Genomic DNA, 23,610 nt, shown 5'->3' on the forward strand with positions numbered 1-23,610 from the left:
CAACATGTCCCAACTACACTAGTCCCACCTGCCTGCGCTTGGTCCATATCCCTCCAAATTCATCCTATCCATGTACCTGTCTAACAGCTTCCTAAAAGTTGGGATAGTCCCAGCCTCAACCACCTCATCTGGCAGCCTGTTCCATACACATTTGTATGAAAAAGTTACTCCTCAGATTCCTATTAAATCTTTTCCCCTTCACCTTTGTCCTCTGGACCTCAATTCACGTATTCTGGGCAAGAGACTCCATGTTACTAAGTTCTCTGTCTTATTGTGGATGTGGTGTTTCCATGTAATCTCCACTGATTGTGAGCTGTGGATCAGAAAGTCGAGGGTCCATGGCAGATGAGGTTGCTGATTCCTAGGTCCAGGAGTTTCGAGATGAATTTGGATGGGATTAGGTGTTGCATGCAGACAGGATAATTAGCAAGGAGTTTTTGTTGTCTTGGTGTTCCAGGGAGATGGAATTTGCTGTGGACCTGTTGTGATGGTAAGCAAAACGAAGTGGATCAAGGCTGGCTGTGAGGCTGGAGATAATGTGGGCCATCTGAATTGAACGCCATTCCGCCGCTCAATTAACTAGCTGTTCAAGATCCTGCTGTAATTCCTGACCATCTCATTCAATACCCATGATACAAAATATCTGTAACCTTACTTACTAGGCCTTTTGCATTTTCATCCACATTATAATAATAATAATAATTGATTGATTGATTGATTGATTGATTTTAATGACCACACAGCCAGGCTGGTGGAATTTGTTATGCCAATACAGCATATAAAAAAAAGAATACAAACATGACAATACTAAAGAACTTTAACATGAAAACGTCCCCCCACAATGGTTCCCATTATGAGGGAAGGCACAAAGTCCAGTCCCCGACCCCAGTTCCCCCATAGTCGGGTCAATTGAGGCCTCCACAGTTGCCTCTATGGAGGCCCGATGTTCCAGGCCGTTCTTGCCGGATGATGTTGTTCCGGCGTCGGGAGAGTCCTCTCAGCGGCTTGGGAACCCTGGAAACGGCCGCCTCCTTACTCGAGACCGTGGCTTTCGGAGCCGACAAGGCCGCGCCAAATGGAGCTCAACTGGCAATCTCATCGAGAGATTCCAGGCTCCCGATGGAAAGTTCAGCGCCGCCGCCCGCAGCCGCTCCACAGACCCGCAGCTCCGCAACGGACCCAGCTCACCGGAGTTCCAGCTCAGCGACCCAGGCAAGGCACCGCCCGCCCCGCAATGGCGCTCCAGCGCTGCACCGCCGTCCTCAGACCCGCAGCTCCGCCGATGCCGATGCCGCCGATGCCGGTGCCGAGGTTCTGGGCGGTCCCCTCAGGAAACGCCGCTCCAGGCCCGCTGTTAGGCCGCGAGGACGGGTCGAGAGTGCAGCCCGGAGAAAAGCTGCATCTCCGACCAGGTAGGGACCCTGAAAATTAGTTTCCCCCTCCCCCCACACTTATAAAAAAGCTAGAACTCCTAAAACAAAACACTAAACTAACTAAAAATAAGAAAAAAACGATGAAAGGACAGGACAGCTGCTGGCTGGGCAAACGTACACAAGACAGCGCCCCCTATTTTAATAATAATAATAATAATAATAATAATAATAAATACTTGATTAATCCCCTTATTCAGGGGAAATTCAAATGTCCTTGCAGCACACTAATAAAAATACAACAAAGCATTAAAGAAGAAGTTACATTAAAACATAAAAACATCCCCCCCACAATGGTTCCCACTGTGAGGGAGGGCCCAAAGTCCAGTCCCCATCCTCATGTCCACCTATAGTCAGGCCTATTGAGGCCTCTGCAGTCGCCGCTACGGGGGCCGATGTTCCAGGCCGTCTCGCCAGGTGATGGTGCTCCGGCGTTGGAATGTTTACATTCCTATTACTGATTATTTTTGTATTTTTGTGCCATCCACACCTTGAGATCACCATTGATCAGAAATTCAACTGGACCAGCCACATACATAATGTAGTGGCAAGAGCAGGTTAGAGATGTATCCAGTGGCGAGCATCTCAAGGCCACTCTTTCATCTACGAGGCACAAGTTAGGAGAGTAACGTATTACTGGATAAATGTTGCTCCAACATCTAGATATTCAACATAATTCAAAAGAAAGAAACCCACAGTTGCCATGCAGTCAACAATTCCACGCAATGATTTCCGCCACCACCACCAGTCGGTTCATAAGGTCGTAAGTTCTAGGCGCAGAATTAGGCCATTCGACCCATCAGGTCAACTCCGCCTTCAATCATGGCTGATCTATATTTTCCTCTCATCCCCATTCTCCGGCCTTCATTCCATAACCCCTAACATCTTTACTATTCAAGAATCTGTCAATCTCCACCTTTAAAATATCCATTGACTTGGCCTCCACAGCCTTCTGTGGCAAAGATTTCCACAGATTCACCAACCTCTGACTAAAGAAATGCCTCCTCACTTCATTTCTAATGATAGATCCTTTTATTCTGAGGCTATGATCTCTGGTCCTTGATTCTCCCACTAGTAGAAACATCCTCTCCACATCCACTTTATCCAGGCCTTTCACTATTCGGTAAGTTTCAATGAGGTCCAGCCCCACTCATCCTTCTAAACTCCAGCGAGTAGAGGCTCAGTCCCTTCATTAGATACCATGCGTAAAGTACGTTGCAGCTATTCGCTCAGACGACCCCATTAGTATTGAATTCAATTGAATTGAATTTCTTCATTTGTCATTCAAAAACAAGTTTGGACTAAATTACCGCCCAAAGCTATGAGCTCTACCATCAAGATGGGGAAAAGGCAGCAGGATCTGCCTCAGAGGGCGGTGGAGGCACGTTTTCTGGATGTTTTCAAGAGAGATCTAGATAAGGCTCTTAAAAATAGCGGAGTCAGGGGATATGGGGAGAAGGCAGGAACGGGGTACTGATTGGGAATGATCAGCCATGATCGCATTGAATGGCGATGCTGTCTCGAAGGGCCGAATGGCCTAGTCCTGCACCTATTGTCTATTGATTTCCACCATCCTGACTTGGAAATGCATCCGTGCCAATTGCTGGGTGTAAATCATGGAAATCACTGCCCAACAGCAGTATGGGTGGCGTGTGCCTCCTCCAGTAAGACTGCAGTTGTTAAATAAACAGATTACTGTCTCTGTCTGGAAGGGTTTAGGAACAGGCAATAAATGCCAGCCTGGCCGATTTATGCTGAGATTTAGAAATTGAATTTAATATTGATGTAAGTAAGCATGTCCTGTAACTGTTAGAAATGAAAGAGAACTTCTTATGCTGCTCTAAAGTGCAATTATTATCGCCAAGATGGATGGGAACACAGAGTCCATTTCAAGCACACTTGTATCATGAGGATTAGCTAAAGTAATGTGAACAGCGAGAGGAGATTTTTTTGGGGGGCTTTTCCGATGTAATGCAGAGCTGACCTGTTGCAACACTGAACATGTGAATTACTGCGATGACGTGCTGCATTTTCACTGGGAGATGGTCACAAAATGCTGGAGTAACTCAGCGGGACAGGCAGCAGCTCTGAAGAGAAGGAATGGGTGACGTTTCGGGGCGAGACCCATCTTCAGACTGAGAGTCGGGGGAGAGGGAGTCGCAGAGATATGGAAGTGTAAGAGATCAAGAGAGATGAAGCTCAAGGAAACTGTAGCATACTATAGATTATTGTTAGCTAGGAGAAGGTGACAACAAGGCAAACAGAGATACATCAGAGGGACAGCCAGACTTGATCGGAGAACTGTGAAGGGGAGGGATGGAGGGAGAGGGAAAGCAAGGGATACTTGAAGTTAGAAAAGTCAATATTCATACTGCTGGGGTGTAAGTTGCCCAAGCAAAATATGAGGTGCTGTTCCTCCAATTTGACAATGGAGGAGGCCCAGGACAAAAAGGTCAGTCTGGGAATGAGAAGGAGAGTTAAAGTGTTTTGCAACCGGGAGACCAGGTTGGTTTTGGGCAGACTGAGCGGAGGTGTTCACCGAAAAGATCGCCGAGCCTGCTCTTGGTCTATCCTTCTATCGAGAGAGGCTGCCTGCCCCATTGAGTTACTCCAGCATTTTGTGTCTATCTTCGGTGTCAACCAGCATCTGCAGTTCCTTCCTGCACATTTCCACAGGAACGCTGGCTGGGTCTCATGAAATTTGTATAACATTAGAATTGCTTTTAATCAGCAACAGTGAAGATTTGCCTTGGTAATGAAGAATGTTGCGGAAGAAACATAATTTTGCATTATTGGCAAGTTATGACTTGCTTCTTGAAGCATATGCCAGTGAAAGGAGCGCCAATACTGAATTCCCTATCGAGACCCTTTGACAGACTGAAGAAAGGGCTCGACCTGAAACTATACCTATACCTTTCATACCTTTTCCCCAGAGATGCCTTCTGACCTGCTGAGTTACTCCAGATTGTTGTGTCTATCTTCGGTTTAAACCAGCATCTGCAGTTCCTTCCTACACACACTGAATTCCCAATCTCAGGTTATCATTGTCTTTCTGTATAAACGGCCAATCTATGAATTAGACGTAAATTAGACACTAAATTTAATTATAAACACAAAGGTCTACCAAACTACTTGACTAAGTTAAACTCAGTGGACATTGTCCTCAGAGCAAACATGGATTGGATGCACACAACATGTTTATTTTAGATGGAATTGGACGAAATTAGGGTTATAAAACAACAGAACTGCATTCAGCAGGTAAACTTCCACAATAATTCATTTCATACAAGTCTACTGTACGAAAGTGAGTGTGTTATGAAATGTGTGGGTTCCAATGCAATATGTTTCTGAAGAGAATATAGTTGTTCCAACAACAGCCAACAGTAATATTCATATCCAGAGCAAATTCATCTTCTTTTTGATTCTCTGTTTCTATGCAGTGTATGTGACACGTTGGTGTTAAAATCATGCAGTACGCAATTTGTTTCAAAATGTAACACCCAGACATGTCACAGTGAAATGAGCATTTGTGTTCCTTATGGGCCTGTCCCACTTAGACGATTTTTTGGGCGACTACAGGCGACTGCCACAAAATGAAACATTTTCGACGACGATGGCGATAATTTTTGCTGTCATAGGTTGACGTAGGTTGTCGCCTGGTGTTGTAGGTGAATTCCATTAAAATTAGTCCCTGGCAGTCGCCTAAGTGATACAGGTCCATTAATGTTCTGAATAAAAGTGTATCTCACCAGTGGCTCCTGCCAGAGTTTGCTGGAAGTTTAAAATCCCTCTGCAGGCACAATGTAATCCCCACCAAAACATAATTGGAAGCAAGTTAAGTGTTGAACACAAAAGGCTTCGTACATTATGAAGATGTAATACTCTGGCTTAAATCGAAGAGGTGGTGTTTGTGTTTCTGTGTTCATTAATGTTCCTCTCCTCCATGAATAACATTCAAGCATTCAAATCATTGGAGACATTCTGTACACTCTGTAACGTCGAAATCTCTGAAAACATAAATGGAGTACCAAATGGGAAGAAGGGTCTCGACCCTTCCTACTCTCCAGAGATGCTGCCTGACCCGCTGAGTTACTCCAGCTTTTTGTGTCTATCTTCGGTTTAAACCAGCACCTGCAGTTCCTTCCCACATGGTATCATGGTTGATATTGATAATAGTAAGATTAAACGAGAACTTACCAGTTTGAAGTTTGATCTGTATTTTATGAGGAGTTACGATGAGGGATTTCGTGAAGAACCCCGCTTCCACGCATGCGTGTCATTCTTCAAAGCAGCGGTGTGAGGTCACAGGAACCTATAATGATCTAACATAGTAAGATTATCAAAGAGATACCAGTTTTTGATATGATCATAAGAGGGTGGGAGCGGAGGGCACGAAATCCCTCATCGTAACTCCTCATAAAATACAGATCAAACTTCAAACTGGTAAGTTCTCGTTTAATCTTACTATTTTACTTCGGAGTCACGTGAGTGACTTCGTGAAGATTTCAAAGCTCTGTGACCTCATGCCGTGGAACGAGTCCATGCTTCACAACTGCCTTGGGTATTGGGAGAGAGCATCATTAGTAATTTTAAAACACAATTATACAAAGAGTTGTGTGGTATAATGAAAAAATTATATATAACATTTTTTTAAATTTGAGAATCATAGCCCTGTACAATTTTTGCTGCGGATGTTGCTGCAGCCCTGGTGGAATGAGAGTTAAAACATTAGTGTCATTTTTAGGACCTATTTGAGCCACCTAATATAGTTTGAGTCGTGACCCTTTCATGCGGTTTCTTTTAAGAGATAAACAACTCCATTTTCTGACCTCGAATGTTCTTAGTATATTCCATATATTGTTAGATGTGTCTTGCTATACACGGTCGTTTGCCATATGGGTGTACCATAAATTCAAACACTTGACCCGAGGAAACCCGATCTGTTTTCTTTTATTAAATCCTGTATGACAACACCAGTTTCTCGGTGAGATGATCAGGGAGTCCAGGCTCAGTTTGCTTAATGGCTGGACTTGTTGTGCGGTAAATAGCACCATGAGCATAACCATCTTCCTGGTCTGTTACTGAAGTGACAACGCTGTTATGAGCTACAAGCTCCTCAGCATGTTGAGAAACGACACCCACGTCCCAGATTTCGGAGTACCTGGTTTTCTTACCAGGGGTGCGTTCCCACCGCGTGCCGCTCCGTTCCTTGTGATAGGTAATTGGAGAGTGCACTTGTGGCACTATTGACGGCACTGTAGCTCCATCGATTATCATAATGGAGGCTTGTTAAAATTCCAATACGGCCAGAATGTTCTTGGCCTTTTGGTCGAGATTGTTGTCCAAGCAGTATATGCCCCATTTCTTGATGTCCAAAGGTACTGCTTCCGTGTTGACAGTCTTAGTGCAGGTGAGATGAGATTCATCGTCCTGTCTGACAGCCCAATGCCGTGCAGTGGGTCTTTAGACTCTATAAATCCATAATCCATAGTCTTATGGCATGGATGACAGCCTCCAGTCACTGGAAAATTAATAATTTTTGGCTATGTTCAATAGGGAACATGGTTCTAAACCATCCCCTGTATGACCGAATACCATGATTTAGAAGGTCAGTCGGAACTCTGAGAATTCCAGATGCCGAGTGTAGTTGAATATCCCTAGTACCCCATTGATGGGGCCGAACGGGGGAAAAAACATCACCCTATGGCTTTGTTACCTAACAATGCCAAGCTGGTTTTAGAATTTTAGTAAATAATATTGGAGCTAATGATTGCCCCTATTGTAAGCACTATTGCCAAAGTTCCTCTTTTGTGTCAATGCCTGCCATATAGAAAACCCGCAGCTGACACCAAGTCTTATCAAGAAAAAAGAGTATCCATCTTAAAATGAATATCTAGAACAAATGTGTTTAGGGTTAAAATCAATGATAATCCTGCAACCCTACTCTATTTTATTTTTAATAAATATGTTTGATACAATTCTAATGTTCCATGAAAAGTATGCTCAATCACATCTTTTGTGTACAATTTTTGTAGACCATGTGGGTTTTAGATAGTTTGGTTATGTAAGGACAAAATGCCCTTCTGGTGTATGTTGTACTGAGGTTATTGGAATGAGTAAATCTTATCAGATAACCCTGAATACTGCTGAGATTATATGAATCTGTAGTGATTATATACCATACATAACTGTAGTGTTGTAACCTCCCCCACCATCATAGGTCCCTATTTTTAAACAGAAGAAAACCCCACCCACCTACCTCCATGGTTACCGGTGGTTGTGTTATTTCCTTGGTTTTTTGACAAAGGAGGTTCTGGTTTGATATCTCTTGTTCGGGGTTGTGTGGGAGGTTGAGGTTCCCGCATCTTCCAGGGTGGCCGCCCTGGCCATACCCTAAAAAAGGATCCTGCGGGTTATTGATTTCTAGCACTGCCACTGGTATGAGGCACATTATTTATGGCGTTGCCTGTGGCCAGTATCATGCTCCAAAAATAGGCCCTTGCGCTGGCCTTGATGAGCCCCAGTGTCTTGGCTTTGTCCACCCACGGTTCTTTGTTTGCAAATGGTAGCATTTTTTTTTTTTGGGGTCCCAGTGCTGGCTGAATGGCCGCCTTCCATGTGTAGTTCAGATCATATTGCATATTACTAAACAGAGCTAGTGCGTCTAGATGGTCTTTGGTTACCTACATTTAGTCCAGGGTGCGAGTGTATTCTATGATGCCTTCCGTCAATCCCTTTAAGGTTCTCTGGATCTTGAGGTCCTGGTTCCTGATGTTCGTCCCCATATGCTGCCAAATGCATTGGTTTACACTGGGCACCCGTAATGCCTCACCGTTGCCAGGTGGCAGATGTCTGGCCAGTGTCTGTAAATTTATTCTTGTTGGCGTTTGTGGCCAGACATATAGTAATACTATTGCCATCCTGGATCCAAGTCTACCCATGTTTGACTTGGTTAAAGTAATCAGCCACCATGTCCAGCAGAGTCCCTGCTGTGTTAGGATCATGGGACGCTGTATTACCAGGCTCTGGCCCATCAGGGTCCTGCCTACTCTTTTTTATAGAGTTAGAGATCTCTAGGGTCCCGCACGGGGTACCCATGTGGGGCTTAACTGCTGCCCACTTGTCTTTTGTTCTGCGGACCCCTCTTGCAAGTCAACCCAGAACTGACCCACAGTGCTCCCCTCTGATGGGGTAGAAGCATTGTGCAGCCCTCAAAGAGGTACTGCTGTGGGTTATCACGTTGGAGCAAGGCTCCATACACCGCTTCTTCCCGCTCCAGCCCTCTCGGGCGCTGGTTGCCGGCGGTTTTATGCAAAGTCGGACCCTTCTCAGTCCACTACCTTGTTTGATTTGTGTCTAGCCTACCGCTCGGCCGCATGGAGCTGGCCGGTGCGGGGCCGACATCGGGCACCGCTGATCCCACTACGGTTGATCCAAGTGCCGCTGGCTGCTGCTGGCTGCCCGCTGTTCCACGGTCCTCCTTCTCCAGCTTTGTCCTTCCTTCCGTGGAGTGGATATGGCCGGTGTGGATGATAACTGGCACAGCTGATTCCATCTATTCCTTTAACCCGGCTCCAACGCTCTCAGCGCTCCTGGCTGCTCCTTTATCTTAGACCCGTGGGACCCACCCCCGTACTGACGGTACTGGTCCCTTGCGGTCGTTGCAGCCGGTCAACCCCACTCTAATGCCCTCAATTCTGGGCACTCCTACTTATATGGTCCTTAGCTAAGGAACATATAAGACATTAAAACTGATGATAACAGTTATTATAGATTTTATTTAATATATGGTCCCTAGATAAGGGACGTATCAGATATTAAACTGATAAGAACAGATACTACACTTGGTCTTAGCCAAAAGGCCTAGAAGCGATCATTGTAACTAAAAACCCCGCTGGGACCGACCCTGGTACTCACATACTGGTCCCTTGTAGTAGATTGCAGCCAGTCAACTGCCAAGTCCTTTGCTGCTGAAAAATGAATTTTCTCACCGTGCTGGAGCGAAGTTGGGCACAGGTGTTTTCCTCCTCCGGGAATCGATGTGCCCATGCTGCTCCTGCCGTTGCCAGCTCCTGCCGTTGCCAGCTCCTGCCGTTGCCAGCTCCTTCTGCCCGTACTCCTGCAGCCGCTCGTACTCCTGCAGCCGCCCGTACTCCTGCAGCCGCCCGTACTCCTGCAGCTGCCGGCTGCCACTGCTGCTGCTGCCGCTGCCGACTGCCGCTGCCGCTGCCGCTGCCGCTGCTGCTGCTGCTGCCACTCCTCCACGGTTCACCCGCCGGCCTTCTGCAGCTTACATGGACCCGGTCCATGTCTGCACCTAGAAAGGTAAGTTGAAGGAAACGCAGGGTCTCTTACCTGCTGTTCCCGACTTTCCTTCTCCCGCTGGTGACCGTCGTTCCTTCCGTTGCGGGTTCGAGCCGCTCAGACCGACCCCGGTATCCACGGGCCTGGTCCTTCGCGGCAGTTCCGCAGCCGGTAAAACCCGGCTGTTCCTATCCCGGTGCCTACCTTTTGGAGAAGGTTTTCGTCCCTAACGTCCCGTTCCTACTCCATCAGTGCCTCTGCACTCGCTGAGTGTTTCGAGCCCCGGTACCGCTGGTCCGTGCTGTCTGTCCCGCAGCCTCTGCGCTGGCTGCTAGCGACTGGTCCCAAGCCAGTCTCGCTTGAGACTGGCATACGGACCTCTTTACTTTGCTTCCCGCCGGGCCGAGAGGTGAATTTTGCCGGTGCGGGAGCAAAGTCGGGCACAGGTTGTTCCCCACCCAGGGAAACTCGTGCTGTTGCTGCTGCTGGCTGCTCGCCCTCCACGGGTCTCCCTGCCAGCTTTCCGCAGCCACCTAAAAGTAAGTAGAAAAAGAGGGAAAACGCAGAGTCTCTTACCTGCTGTTCCCGACTTTCAAATTCTCCCGCTTGGGGAACGCCGTTCCCCCCTGTGTGACTCGTTGCAATGCGTGTAGCGATATGACACGCATGCGTGGAAGCGGGGTTCTTCACGAAGTCACTCACGTGACTCCGAAGTAAAATCATAGTTTTTTTAACAGAATACTTTTGTTCAACCAATGGCATGCATGAAGAATATTAAACATTCAAAATGTTGCCAAGCCTTAATCTTCTTTTTGCTGTACCAAAAGTTTCTGTGAACCAGCAGCAGACAAAAAATGCTGGAGAAACTCAGCGGGTGAGGCAGCATCTATGGAGAGAAGGAATAGGAGACGTTTTGGGTCGAGACCCTTCTTCAGACTGATGTCGGGGAGGTGGAGGGGGGGCAAGTGCGGGAAAAAGAAAGGGAGTAGGAGGAAACAGTAGGACTATAGGGAAATGGAGAAGGGTGAGGTGAAGGAGGGAGAAAGCAAGGGCTATCTAAAATTAGAGGTCAATGCTCATACCACTGGGGTGTAGACAACCCAAGCGAAATATGAGGTGCTGTTCTCCAATTTGTGCTGGGCCTCAATGTGTACCAGCATCTTTGCAAAGGGTAATAGTGGTATGATCACCCCCTTCTCTGGATACAGTAAAGCGGGTGTAAAGTGAGGCCAAGCTTCTGCAATAATGAACCAACCACCAAATATTTGTACCTTTATTCTGCAAGGTTGTAAATAAGGTTAATGATGGGTGTGCAAGGTTTCCATGCAAAGAGTAACCACGGATGTGTCAAAACTTTGTACCACTTGTTACTGGTGATGTTTAGAATTTTTGAAGGAGCCAAAGAGGTCTACTATAACCAGGCAAGAAGGGTCCCGACCTGAAATGTCACCTAGCCATGTTCTCCAGATATGCTGCCTGACCCACTGAGTTACTCCAGCACTTTGAGTTTTTAACTAACAGTAAAACATGTGCATGGATTAAAATTTTAAGCAAATATGGTATTTTTTGCAGTAATGTCAAGAGTTTTTTTATTGTTATACGTCCCTCATATGAAATTCAAATTCCTGGGCGTGCATATTTCCGAAGATCTCTCCTGGTCCCAGAACGCTGATGCAATTATAAAGAAAGCAAATCAGCGCCTCTATTTCCTGAGAAGTTTACGGAGAGTCGGTATGTCAAGGAGGACTCTCTCGAACTTCTACAGGTGCACAATAGAGAGCATGCTGACTGGTTGTATCGTGGCTTGGTTCGGCAACCTGAGCGTCCAGGAGCAGAAAAGGCTGCAAAAAGTTGTAAACAATGCCCAGTCCATCATCGGCTCTGACCTCCCTACCATCAAGGGGATCTATCGCAGTCGCTGCCTCAAAAAGGCCCAGCATCATCAAGGACCCACACCATCCTGGCCACACACTTATCTCACCACTGCCATCGGGTAGAAGGTACAGGAGCCTGAAATCTGCAACATCCAGGTTCAGGAACAGCCGCTTCCCCACAGCCATCAGACTATTAAACACAACTTCAAACTATGAACTATAACAACATGTTGGACTTTATCTGTTTACTGATGTGTGTGTGTATATATATATTCTATGGTATATGGACACACTGATCTGATCTGTATTAATGACTACAGTATCCAGTTGTGCTGCAACAATGCAAGAATGTCATTGTCCTATCTGGAACACATGACAATAAACTCTCTTGACTTGAGATAGAACAATGACATTCTTACTTGCAACAGCACAACAGAATATGTAAACATAGCACACTGTAAACAATGTGAAAAACGGGGAGAGAAAATAAGTTGCAGCAAAAGGGTAATTCAACCAGAGATGTTATTGATTGTGTTCAACCCAATATTGCCAATGGTTCTTTGTTTCCAATTTGGACCATGCATTTGGCTTCATGGACTGAAGTTTTCCCATCTCTGTGATAACTTTAATCCTCTCCATAAACCCACATATTCAATCAGGCTCTTGGTCACTCTGAAGAAGGGTCTCGACTCTTAATTCCCGGGATGGCGGGACTGTCATATGTTGATAGAAAGGAGCGACTGGGCTTATATACACTGGAATTTAGAAGGATGAGTGGGGATGTTATTGAAACATATAAGATTATTAAGGGATTGGACATGCTAGAGGCAGGAAACATGTTCCCGATGTTGGGGGACTCCAGAACCAGGGACCACAGTTTTTCTTCATCTCCATTTAGAACAGAGATGAAGAAAAACGTTTTCACCCAGGGAGTTGTGAATCTGTGGAATTCTCTGGCAGGAACGGGGTACTGATTGGGGATGATCAGCCATGATCACAGTGAATGGCGGTGCTGGCTCAAAGGGCCGAATGGCCTCCTCCTGCACCTATTGTCTATTGACCCGAAACGTCACCTATTCCTTTTCTCCAGTGTTGCCGAGCTACTCCAGATTTTTGTGTCAAACTTGATAACTTAATCTCCTCTTCCTTGTTTGAGTGTTGATTCGCTGCCTGATCTGCATACATGTTGATTTTGCTGTTCATTCTGAATTGCTTTTAAAATGTACTTTTTTTCTGTATTTTCCAGTGAGAGAGAAACGGAAAAGCCTCTATGTAAATCATGTAAGTAGCACCCTGTGATAGATTTCTACTCTACTTTTAGTGGTTCAAATTTGTGTTGTTGGCATTTAGATTTGCATTTAATATTAGGTTTGGCTATATTGACACCACTGGATCCTGTTGCTCATTCCCCTGTGCTAACCATGCTACTTTTCCTACCTCCCCCCCCCTCCCTACACTACCTGTCCCACAACCCCATCATCTCCCCATGGTACCTCCTCCGAGCCTCCCTCCACCCTTCTCCCAAGCCTGGGTCTGATCCCAGCTATTAACCTCTGTCAGGTCTTCACCATCCCCCCGACCTCCCCATTCCCATTGTAGAATTGTTAGTCCTTAAAGGCCGTACCTTTGTACCCTTACGCCCGTGCCTCAATGAGTTGCAGGCCGGTCATGATGTTGAGCTGTTCTTCCGTTGCCTTTTTCTCTGGTAAGGAGTCCCCCTCTCCCTCTCCCACGGCCCCTTCTCCCGTCTCCAACATTCCTCCTCCTCGCGGACTCCCACCCGACGACCACCCGGGTCGCTTACAACTCAACGGTATCAACATCAAATTGAATTCTCCAATTTTATGCTACTTGCTAACACCCCACCCCACTTCTCTTCCCTGTGCCCCATCAGGACTTGCACCCATCTCTTTGCTCCATCTCCCCTTCCACCTTCATTCCTTCCTCTGGCTTCACAATCCAAACTCATCCATCCTCACCTCACACATTTGTTCTTTTCGTCTCTGCCCTTTGTCCAACCACCTGCCTATCCAAAACTTCCCTCGCATGTATCCACCTATCACGTGCCAGGCTTTGTCCCACCCCTCCTCTCATCCAGCTTTCATCCCCTCCCTCTACCACCCCAATCAGTCCGAAGAAGGATTCCGACCAGAAGTGTCATCTGTCCATGTTCTCCAGAGATGCTGCCTAACCTGCTGAGTTACCCCAGCACTGTGTCTTTTTTTGGGGGGTTATTTTAAAGCTGTTCTTCTAACTATGATAGTCACTAAGGTAATAGTGACAATTTTAGGCGAATTTGACGCTAAAAAAGCAATTACTTTCTAAAACCAAGCCGATTATTTTGCAATGGTGTTACATTCACACTGAAGCATAATCTTTTGCCAGTGTTTGAATTCTATTGTTAAATTAATAATTCTGTGCTCTTATTATCATATATCTGTACTTGAATGTGAAAATGTTCTTGTTAGTTGTAAGAAGTCAGCAAATTTAATTTTGAACCGGGCGGCATGGTGGCGCAGCGGTAGAGTTTCTGCCTTACGTGCCAGAAACCCGGATTCAATCCTGACTACGGGTGCTGTCTGCATGGAGTTTGCACGTTCTCCCCGTGACCTGCGTGGGTTTTCTCTGAGAACCGGTTTCCTCCCACACTCCTAAAACATACAGATTGGTAGTTAATTGGCTTGGTATAAATGTAGAAATTGTCCCTAGTTAATGTGCAGGGATCGCTGGTTGGCACGGACTTGGTATTAGATCCGCTTTGATTCTTTAGTTTAGTTTAGAGATGCAGCACGGAAACAGGCCCTTTGGCCCACCAAGTCCGCACCGACCAGCGATCCCCACACACTAACACTATCCTACACACACTCGGGACAATTTTACATTCATACCAAGCCAATTAACCTCCAAATCTATAATCTTTAGCGTGTGGGAGGAAACCAAAGGTCTCTGAGAAAACGTACGTGGTCACGGAGAGAACGTACAAACACCATACAGACAGCACCCGTAGTCGGGATCGAACCCGGGTCTCTGGCGCTGTAAGCACAGTAAGGCAGAAACTCTACGACTGCGCCACCCGTATGAATTCTTGTCTGAATTGAGGCTGGTTCACTGTATTCGTGAAAAGCGTGCCAGGGCAGACCATTGCTTCCTGTATTTTTAATTTTGATCCTGACTTTCATTTTTCTCCTTTCTGCTTTTCTTTTTCAAGTTTTTCCTTTATTCTTTTTTTTTGTTTTTGTTTTTTTTTTTTGTTTATTTTATTAGAAGTTAATACAGCACAAAACAGTACAGTGGCACCTAATTTTAGGTGCCAACTATGTAATACCGTAATCCATTCTATGTACAACCTCTAGTTTTATGTTATAAGAAGGAAGTAAGCAGGACAAGAAAAAGAAAACAATAGAAAGGGGAAAAAGTGGAAAAATAGATGGTAGAGAGTAGAAAAACGTGAAGTGTGTATATAAAAAATAAAAAAAGGAAGAGAGAAAGTGGAAAGTAGAAATAGAAGAGAAGGCCCCTTAAAAGAGAATTTTTCAAATCTGTATTCGGAGATGTAGCTCTATCCGCGTCATGAACTGAAATCAGCAATCTTTACGGTACCGCTGCATCACATGATTCCAAAAAGTCGATGAAAGGAGACCAACTCCTTAAGAATTGGTCATATTTATCTATTAGTCGGAGTCTCATTTCTTCAAGGCGTGCTATGTCCATCATATTCCTAATCCACATTTTAACAGTTGGTGTGGTTGTATTTTTCCAAAATTTAAGTATCAATTTCTTTCCAATTATTAACCCATAATTAAAAAAAACATTTTGATCTTTATTTAAATTGGTATCTTCTCCTATTATTCCAAATATAATCCATTCCGTTTTGGGTTCTATTCTTGACTTGAAAATCTTTGTAAATATATCAAATATATCACTCCAAAATTTATTCAACTTTGTACATCCAACAAATGAGTGTGTTATATTAGCGTTTTGAAACAAACATTTATCGCATCTGGGAGAGACGTTTGGATAAAATTTATTCAACCTCATTTTTGAATAATATAGTCTATGTAATAATTTGAATTGAATTAAATTATGTCTTGCATTAATAGAACAGTTATGTGTATTCATCAAATACTTTTCCCATCTATCCTTCGAGATCTTTATCATTAGCTCTTGTTCCCAATCTTCCCTTAATGCTTCTGTTGAGGGTGATTCTCTATTTAATATATTATTATAAAAGTATGATATTAATTTTTGTGAATCAGCCTTAATATTCATTGCTTCTTCTAAAGGATCTAAAAATATAGTTTGAAATCTATGTGTATATTTCTTCAACAATGGGATAGACTGGGGATTAGGAAAGTAGGGGATATGTATGAAGTGGGCAAACTGTTATCATTTCAACAATTAAAATTAAAATTTAAATTGAAGGATAATCAATATTTTAAATATATACAGGTATGTGACTTTCCTTTATTCTTAAAGCATTTGTTACTCTAATCGCGTGGACTGTTTGTTTAGTGCGGTAAGCCCTTTTACTTCTGTGGGGTTTCTTTAGGTTCTGAAGGGTTGAAAGTTGTATTTAGTTTTGAGTTGTCTCTGTCTTTGTCTCTTGCTTTATAATTCAGCTGCTGTCCTCCTTGTCTTTCATGCGATCATTTCACTCTTTACGTCCCTGTCACCTTAAACTCGGCATTCTCAGTTTCCTGCTGCTGAAAACTGTAGAGCACTTGGCACTGCCCCCTTGTGTCACTGAGTTATTATAGTCATCAGTCACATCAAATCAAATCAAATCAAATCAACCTTTATTGTCATCTTGCAATGCAACAGTTGTACAGTGCAAAGTGAGAAGACGTTTTCCAGGGAATACCGGAGCATCGCACATAAAACTTAAACATTTCACACATAATAACAGTAAAAACAATCCAGTCCCTGATGAAACAGTATAAATAGTTAAAAGCAGGTAAAACAGCAACATTAAAATACAGTAAAAACAGTCATTAGAATGTCCAGGGCAGCTGATTTGAGTGGCCAGTGCCAGAGTTATTAAAATGTCAGTGCAAAGCAGCAGAATCAGGTGGAGTGACTGTTTAGCAGCCTCACAGCCTGTGGCAGGAAGCTGTTTAGCAGTCTGGTAGACCGGGCTTTGATGCTACGGTGTCTCTTGCCTGATGGCAGGAGATCCAGATGTGTGTGGAGGGGGTGCAGTTTGTCCTTAGCTATTCTCACAGCATTTTTCAGACAGCGGCTCTGGAACAGTTCATGTACCGAGGGTAAACATAGAAACATAGAAACATAGAAATTAGGTGCAGGAGTAGGCCATTCGGCCCTTCGAGCCTGCACCGCCATTCAATATGATCATGGCTGATCATCCAACTCAGTATCCCGTATCTGCCTTCTCTCCATACCCTCTGATCCCTTTAGCCACAAGGGCCACATCTAACTCCCTCTTAAATATAGCCAATGAACTGGCCTCGACTACCCTCTGCGGCAGAGAGTTCCAGAGATTCACCACTCTCTGTGTGAAAAAAGTTCTCTCGTCTCGGTTTTAAAGGATTTCCCCCTTATCCTTAAGCTGTGACCCCTTGTCCTGGACTTCCCCAACATGGGGAGCAATCTTCCTGCATCTAGCCTGTCCAACCCCTTAACAATTTTGTAAGTTTCTATAAGATCCCCTCTCAATCTCCTAAATTCTAATGAGTATAAACCAAGTCTATCCAGTCTTTCTTCATAAGACAGTCCTGACATCCCAGGAATCAGTCTGGTGAACCTTCTCTGCACTCCCTCTATGGCAATAATGTCCTTCTTCAGATTTGGAGACCAAAACTGTACGCAATACTCTAGGTGTGGTCTCACCAAGACCCTATACAACTGCAGTAGAACCTCCCTGCTCCTATACTCAAATCCTTTTGCTATGAAAGTTAACATACCATTCGCTTTCTTCACTGCCTGCTGCACCTGCATGCCTACTTTCAATGACTGGTGTACCATGACACCCAGGTCTCGCTGCATCTCCCCTTTTCCTAGTCGGCCACCATTTAGATAATAGTCTGCTTTCCTGTTTTTGCCACCAAAATGGATAACCTCACATTTATCCACATTATACTGCATCTGCCAAACATTTGCCCACTCACCCAGCCTATCCAAGTCACCTTGCAGTCTCCTAGCATCCTCCTCACAGCTAACACTGCCCCCCAGCTTAGTGTCATCCGCAAACTTGGAGATATTGCCTTCAATTCCCTCATCCAGATCATTAATATATATTGTAAATAGCTGGGGGTTCCAGCACTGAGCCTTGCGGCACCCCACTAGTCACTGCCTGCCATTGTGAAAAGGACCCGTTTACTCCTACTTTGCTTCCTGTTTGCCAGCCAGTTCTCTATCCATTTCAATACTGAGTAGGGAGACGCCAATGATCCTCTCTGCTCCCCTCACTACCCTCTGCAGAGCCTTCCTGTCTGAGCAGTAACAGTTGGAGTACCATGTGTTCATGCAGTATGTGAGTACAGACTCCACCGTGCCTCTGTAAAAAGTCCTGAGGATGTTGGTGGGGAGTGAGCCATCTGAAGCATGTTGCAAGGAAGGCTTGTGTGAGTGGCCTGGCATAGAGGGGCCAAACTGGAGGAGCAGCACCTCATATTTGGCTTGGGCAGCTTGCAACCCAGCGGTATGAATATTGAAGATAGACTCAAAATGCTGGAGTAACCCAGAGGGGGCAGGCAGCATCTCTGGAGAGAAGGAATGGGTGGCGTTCTGGGTTGAGACCCTTTTTCAGACTGATAGTCAGGAAAAAGGGAAACAAGGGATGTGGACAGTGAAGTACAGAGAAGATAGACAAAAGTGCTGGAGAAACTCAGCCGGTGCAGCAGCATCTATGGAGCTGCATAGATGCTGCTGCACCCGCTGAGTTTCTCCAGCATTTTTGTCTAATTTCGATTTTCCAGCATCTGCAGTTCCTTCTTAAACTTGTAATGTAGAGAGAAATAGAACAAATTAATGATATGCAAAAAAGTAACGATGATAATAGAAACAGGCCATTGTTAGCTGTTTGCTAGGTGGGAATGAGAAGCTGGTGTGACTTGAGTATCAACTCATCATTCACCCAGCCACGGTCGAGTCAGTCAACGAATTGCCGTCGGGAATTTGTCCCGTATGTTGACCTTTTGTCCCTTGTTTGGGAGTGAGAAAGTTGGCAACCCTACATGTGGGACCCTGTCAAAAACACACACTGAGGTTCATGTAACCTGCATCACTACCACTCAGTCCTTTACCAATTTTCTTTTCTTACTTCCTGAAATAAAAAACTCAGTCAGACTTGTGAGCTGTGATTTCTTCCCTACTCCTCCTCCTAATCAGCCCCTCCCTTGCCCTTCCAAGTGAACATAATTGCTGTCCATCGATATCTTTACCAACAACTTCCCGACCGTTCCACCGCCCTGTGGTTTATGGGCCTTCACCTGCTTTACTTTCTGAACAAGGAGACAACATTAGCAATCCTTGAACAAGGGAGGACTTTGGTTTCAGTTTCAGTTTCTTGTCAAGTGTGCAATGAAAAGTTTTTGTTGCGTGCTAGTCAGTCAGTGGAAAGACAATACACGATTACAATAGAGACATTCACAGTGTACAGATCAACGATAAGGGAATAACGTTTAGTGCAAGGTAAAGCCTGTAAAGTCTGATCAAAGATAGTCCGAGAGTCACCAATGAGGTATACAGTAGTTCAGGACTGCTTTCTGGTTGTGGTAGGATGGTTCAGTTGCTTGATAACGGCTGGGAAGAAACTGTCCCTGAATCTGGAGGTGTGCGTTTTCCCACCTCTATACCTTTTGCCCGATGGGGGCGGGGAGAAGAGGGAGTGGCCAGGGTGTGACTCATCCTTGATTATGCTGCTGGCCTTGGCGAGGCAGCGTGAGGTGCAAAAGGAAGGGAGGTTGGTTTATGTGATGGTCTGGGCTGCGTCCACAATTCTCTGGAAATTCTTGTGGCCTTGGCTGGGGCTGTAACCAAACCAAGCTGTGATGCATCCCGATAAAATGCTTTCTTAGCTAACTGTTGTCTATGAATTTTGAGAATGCAGCAGAGAGAGCCTGGAATGATCACCAGCATGCAAGGAAAATGCAAAGTGGAGGATATTGAAAATGATCAAATGGGAATAGTGAGGATGGTGTTGAGATTGAAGGATGAGAAGGTAGACATGGAATTAGGTGGTAAATAAATCATCATTTACAGCGGACGAAAAATAGAGGTTTAAGGTGAGAGCGGAAAGATTTAATAGGAACCTGAGGGGTAACTGTTTCACAATAAAGGATGGCGTGGGTATGGAACGAGCTGCCGGTGAAGGTAGTTGAGGCAGGTAGCATTCCAATGTTTAAGAAACAAACAGGTACATGGATGGGACAGATTTGGAGGGATGTGGGCCAAACGCAGGCAGGTGGGACTAGTGTAGATGGGACATGTTGGTCGGCATGGGCAAGTTGGGCTGAAAGGGCCTGTTTCCACTTTATGACTGTGCTGAATATGTTATTAAAATATGTCAAGAAAATTAAAAATATCTGAGAGTATGTATGAACAATTAAAAAATGGGGCAGAACGTGCAAGTGGCGGTGTTCTATGTGGAACCCGTTTAAATAAAAGCAAGTCCAGGGCTTCTGCACAATTGCTGGTAACTGTCGAGGATCTGGCCTTTCTGAGAGGCTCAGATGGCTAAATCTGTTGGTCCGCTCTGTCGGCGGACCTCCCAGAGACCTACTGACGCTGCACAATCCAAGAGACCCCGATTTGAATCATTTATTTATTTATTTATTTATTTTTTATTAGAAGCAATCGTACAAGGGATAAGACGATCGGCATAACAGTTATGCAATTATTGTACAGCTTCATTTTTAACCTTATAACCTAAATAAAAGAAAAACGAAAAACAAAGGAAAACAAAGAAAGAAGGAAAAGAATGAAGAGAAAAAAAAAGAAAAACAAAAGAGCAGGAAAAAGACCCCTAAGCGACCAAAGCAGTGCAGAAGAAAAGAAAAGGATAGATGGAGATATACCTTTCACCCTCACCCCCCCCCCCCTCACCCATCCCTGGCGTCGGATATGATTTTTGATGGGTATTTTAGTGTTGCAAATAAAATGCAAAAGAGCAATAGAGTGGTGAAAGCTACTGGGTGAAATGCAAACAGCCCGCCTTGTTTCTTCTCGTGACTATTGGGGCTCCACTTCATGGGGGCATTCTGCAAAAGCGCTTGCTGAAGCCTTGTGGATTGTCAAGCCCGCATCGGTTGTTGTCAAGATTTGAATGTGCAGGGACTTTTGTTGGCATGCAATGGATGCGGTTAGAACTGCTGGCCAGCTCGGTCTGATTTGTATCTTGTTTCTCAGCAACCTCCAGGGCAGATGAGGAGGAAATACAGCTCTTGCTCCACCATATTCCTGGATGACAGCACAGTCAGTCAGCCAAATCTCAAATATACCATCAAATGGTGAGTACCGAAAGTGCAACACTGGGGCAGGTTCTCTTGCAGGATGTTATAAATGCGATGATTTCCCCCGTCCAAAATCCACCACGGAAGACTGCGGAATGGGCTTGCGGGCCTGCATTTCATCCTTAAACCTGGTATTGGGTTTATTATCGTCACGTGGAATACAGAGATGCAGATCAGATCACATAGATACAGTGAAATGCTTTTGGTTGAATGCTATCCAATTAAATCAGATAATATTATGCAGGTAGTGTACACAAGTACAAGAAGAGAATGTACCAGAGAAGGCAGGAGAATGGGGTTAGGAGGGAGAGATAGAAGATCAGCAATGATTGAATGGCCGAGTAGACTTGATGAGCCGAATGGACAAATTCTTCTCCTATCCCTTATGACCTTATGAACAGGTGGACAAAGGGAAAAAATGCCATAGTGCAAAATATAGCTTTGCAGCATTGTTCCAAAAAAATGTACAGTCGGCAATGTGGTAGATTGGAAGATCAAGGCAGCACCCTAAGCTCAGGATTAAACTTAGATCATCAAAATACTAACATGTTCATTCATTAGAAATTTGATATGTCAACTTCCATCAATGCAACGTCCAATTAAGATGGTTGTGGTCTAGCCCATTGGGGGAACAAAAATAATTTGATCGTTGACGAAATCTAGTTTTATACCAAAGATGTGTAGTAATTATAATGACGCAGATTGAATCTGGTGTAAATCACCTCCTGTGTGGGAGGGAGAGCGAGGTAAGGGCCTGTCCCACTTGGGCGACCTAATCCGCGAGTTCTGGCGCGTTTGCCCTCGACACATACTCGCAGCATGGTCGACACGAGGTCGTAGGAGGTCTTCGTAACTCTCCATCATGCTCGAGAGTGGTCTCCGCGTACTCGAGGCCTCAGCTAGGTTGCGGCGTTTTTTTCAATATGTTCAAAAATGCCCGTGAGTAAAAAAAGGTTGCCATAGAAAATATCAATACTTTTTTACTCGTAGGTTTAGTCGTAGTAGGTCGTAGTAGGTCGGCATGTTAGTCGTAGGTAATCGAGGGTAGTCGAAGGTAGTCGTAGATAGTCTTCATCAGAGTCGAATGGAGGTCGAAGGAGATCGAAGGAGGTCGGCTACACTCTCCACTATTTGGTGTCCAATTTTCCCAAAGTTAGTGGTAGCTAGTCGATGTTGGTCTTCAACATAGTCGAAGGAGGTCGTCTACATAGTCGAAGGAGGTCTTCAACATGCCATTTTTTAAAAACGCTTCTAAACTCGCCAATTAGGTAGCCCAAGTGGGACAGCCCTAGAAAATAGGTGCAGGAGAAGGCCATTTTGGCCCTTCGAGCCAGCACCGCCATTCAATGTGTTCATGGCTGATCATCCACAATCAGCACCCTGTTCCTGCATTTTCCCCATATCCCTTGATTCCTTTAGCCTTAAGAGCTATATCTAACTCTCTCTTGAAAACGTCCAGTGAATTTTTACATTTACCATGCCAATTAACCTACGAACCTGTACGTCTTTGGAGTGTGGGAGGAAACCGAAGATCTCGGAGAAAGTTCACGGGGAGAACGTACAAACTCCGTACAGACAGCACCCATAGTCGGGATTGAACCCGGTTTTCCAGCAGTGCATTCGTTGTAAGGCAGCAACTCTACCGCTGCGCCACCGTGACCGCCCTACTCACCCTTTAAATCCTTTGATTAACCAAAGGTTAATCACCCTTCATCAGAATACAGGTGTGCAGGAAGCTTGGTGAACCAGCATTACGGCAAATTGGTTTTTTGTAATATTTTGTTATTGAGGATAGATCTTCACTCTCTTATGCAAGGCTACAGTCGCTGGCTTGTAGTCTGTGACATATTGGCAATAGTCTGGTTGATCCTATATAGAAACATAGAAATATGGCAGGAGTAGGCCATTCGGCCCTCGAGCCTGCACCGCCATTCAATATGATCATGGCTGATCATCCAATCAGTATCCCGTACCTGCCTTCTCTCCATACCCCCTGATCCCCTAGCCACAAGGGCCACATCTAACTCCCTCTTAAATATAGCCAATGAACTGGCCTCGACTACCCACTGCGGCAGAGAGTTCCAGAGATTCACCACTCTCTGTGTGAAAAAGGTTCTTCTCATCTCGGTTTTAAAGGATTTCCCCCTTATCCTTAAGCTGTGACCCCTTGTCTTGGACTTCCCCAACATCGGGAACAATCTTCCTGCATCTAGCCTGTCCAACCCCTTAAGAATTTTGTATGTTTCTATAAGATCCCCTCTCAATCTCCTAAATTCTAGAGAGTATAAACCAAGTCTATGCAGTCTTTCTTCATAACAGTCCTGACATCCCAGGAATTAGTCTGGTGAACCTTCTCTGCACTCCCTCTATGGCAATAACGTCCTTCCTCAGATTTGGAGACCAAAACTGTACGCAATACTCCAGGTGTGGTCTCACCAAGACCCTGTACAACTGCAGTAGAACCTCCCTGCTCCTATACTCAAATCCTTTTGCTATGAAAGCTTTACCATTCGCTTTCTTCACTGCCACTGC

The 23,610-nt window shown here is 44.9% G+C and overlaps 1 protein-coding gene and 1 pseudogene across 2 annotated transcripts in view; one reads left to right on the forward strand and one right to left on the reverse strand.

The window, feature by feature from the left end:
* The window catches only part of ccny (cyclin Y), a 214,186-nt gene that overhangs the window by 169,423 nt on the left and 21,153 nt on the right, over positions 1–23,610 (forward strand). For both annotated transcript variants that reach the window (XM_055665294.1, XM_055665293.1), the window contains exons 3-4: positions 12,855–12,889; positions 20,975–21,075. In XM_055665294.1, the coding sequence (XP_055521269.1) occupies positions 12,855–12,889; positions 20,975–21,075 (136 nt within the window). The remainder of the gene's footprint in view (positions 1–12,854; positions 12,890–20,974; positions 21,076–23,610) is intronic.
* LOC129693336 (U2 spliceosomal RNA) lies at positions 9,137–9,304 on the reverse strand (annotated as a pseudogene).

This window comes from Leucoraja erinacea, chromosome 2, assembly GCF_028641065.1.
Source record: "Leucoraja erinacea ecotype New England chromosome 2, Leri_hhj_1, whole genome shotgun sequence".
In the NCBI taxonomy this organism is placed as follows: Eukaryota; Metazoa; Chordata; class Chondrichthyes; order Rajiformes; family Rajidae; genus Leucoraja; species Leucoraja erinaceus.